Source organism: Protopterus annectens, chromosome 4.part0, assembly GCF_019279795.1.
Source record: "Protopterus annectens isolate FY-2018-M chromosome 4.part0, PAN1.0, whole genome shotgun sequence".
NCBI lineage: Eukaryota > Metazoa > Chordata > Ceratodontiformes > Protopteridae > Protopterus > Protopterus annectens.
Window position 1 is genome coordinate 1,738,765,579 of NC_056733.1, and position 1,934 is coordinate 1,738,767,512.

Genomic DNA, 1,934 nt, shown 5'->3' on the forward strand with positions numbered 1-1,934 from the left:
GCACCCAAGTACTCAGTCAACAGACTAGTTTGTCTACATTACACTTTATTTTAAATGCATCTGCTCATAACTGGTTGGACTTTCAGGTATGTAGGCATATGTAAGTCACTGAAATTACAACAAAAAATATGTAGAATCAAAGGAGCAATCATCCTGCAATTTATCTGCCACGTTACAACATCTTTGATTCTGCTCTTTATCTTTACCATTATCTTGTTAAAACTTACTGTAAAAAAACATTAATTTTACAACTTGGACACACTGGAATACCAAACCAGCTACAAGTCACAGTTCAGGATATGAAGTTCAGAATCAAAACCATTTCAGTTTCCTATACTAGTAAAGAAATATTACCTTTCACATGAAGATATACTCCCCATCGATCACTCCAGAAATTTTTATCGGTTTTAAATCTGAAGCAGTATCTGCCAGCATCACGACTGCTTACATTTCGGATTCCTAAGGTGCACTGTTTGTCTTGGATATTCCCAGCCAGATAAAACCTGTCCTTGTACAGTACTACCTCATTCTCATCAGGGTCACCTCCAGGACAGAAAGCTTTAAATCCATATCTGAACCAAAAAGAGTTTACATATTTGTGTTCATTTGGAAACTGAAATCTGCAGTGGAGTTCAACATCACTCCCCTCCAAGACAGTGACATATCTGGATCTGTCCATCTTCACTCCCCACTCAGTATCTGTAAAGAAAAATGAAAATGCTGTTTATTAGTGTAACTTCAGAATAAAGAAATACTACTTACCACAACAATTAAAAAGCATTTTAATCACTCCACCCCTCTTTGCTCAGTGCTTTCCATCCACAGCAGCTTAAAAGAAGATAAGTTATGTCTGCATGCATGCACAAACACACACACACACACACAAACACACACACACACACACACACACACACACACACACACACACACACACACACACGCACACCACACACATGCACACACCACACACACATACACACACCACACACACATACATACACACACACACACACACACACACACACACACACACACACACACACACACACACACCATAGTTCTCAACCTTTTAGCACAAGAAATCCGGACAAAGGCAAAATTAATGGGGAAAAAGGCAAAAAAAATAGTAACATTAAATATGGCTCTTATAATCTTATAAAATTTGTAGAATGACAGGTTTTATGTTGGCATGCATTTTGTGAAGGACATGAAATCTAAAACACAAATGTCTGCAAAAATCTGGACAGTTGAGATTTATAGTGTGCATGCACACACATACATACACACTCTGTCCCCAGGATTTAATAAAATCCATGTAGGAATGTATCCGTGTACACAGCCATGGTTCCCCTCGGCAGAGCGCCATGCATATTAATGATGTTGCACTGCCAAGGGAGAGCATAGGAAGAGGGATATTGAATCCATGTAGGGAGAAGTGAAGAAGCCACGCATGGTTGTGGATGCCTGGTCAGATGTTATGTACAGGTTGAGGCTCCCTGTAATGCTCCCCTCTACTGTTGAAATGCTGTGAATTGTATTAAATGTGTAATAGTTACTTTTTATGCATTTTTTTATTTTTTTCTGTATATGTTTGCACAGCATGGAGCGGAGCACAGCAATGCCAAGTTGTGCTCACATATAGACAGCTAACACCTGCTACATATCTAAAAATAGAAACTGGATGTAATTAATTATCATAATTATTTTTTTTAATTGCCATTTATGTGGCACACTGCAAAGCTTTGCAGAGCTAAGCAGCACTTATACATACATAGACATCTGCCAGACATCTTAAAATAGAAAACAGATGTAATTAATTATTTATTTCTGGGTCTGTTTAAGTGTGTTTGCACTGCCTGGCATGGCGCTCAGCAGTACTAACAGGTAGCCCAGTAGTATACGTGAAGGTATACTAGCTTTCATAATATCCAATT

The 1,934-nt window shown here is 38.4% G+C and overlaps 1 protein-coding gene across 2 annotated transcripts in view; it reads right to left on the reverse strand.

Moving 5' to 3' along the window:
- LOC122799999 (sialic acid-binding Ig-like lectin 11) overlaps nt 1–692 on the reverse strand; it is a 426,334-nt gene extending 425,642 nt beyond the window's left edge. For both annotated transcript variants that reach the window (XM_044069452.1, XM_044069451.1), the window contains exon 1: nt 355–692. In XM_044069452.1, the coding sequence (XP_043925387.1) occupies nt 355–679 (325 nt within the window). In that variant the 5' untranslated portion in view covers nt 680–692. The remainder of the gene's footprint in view (nt 1–354) is intronic.
- Nucleotides 693–1,934: the final 1,242 nt, after the last annotated feature.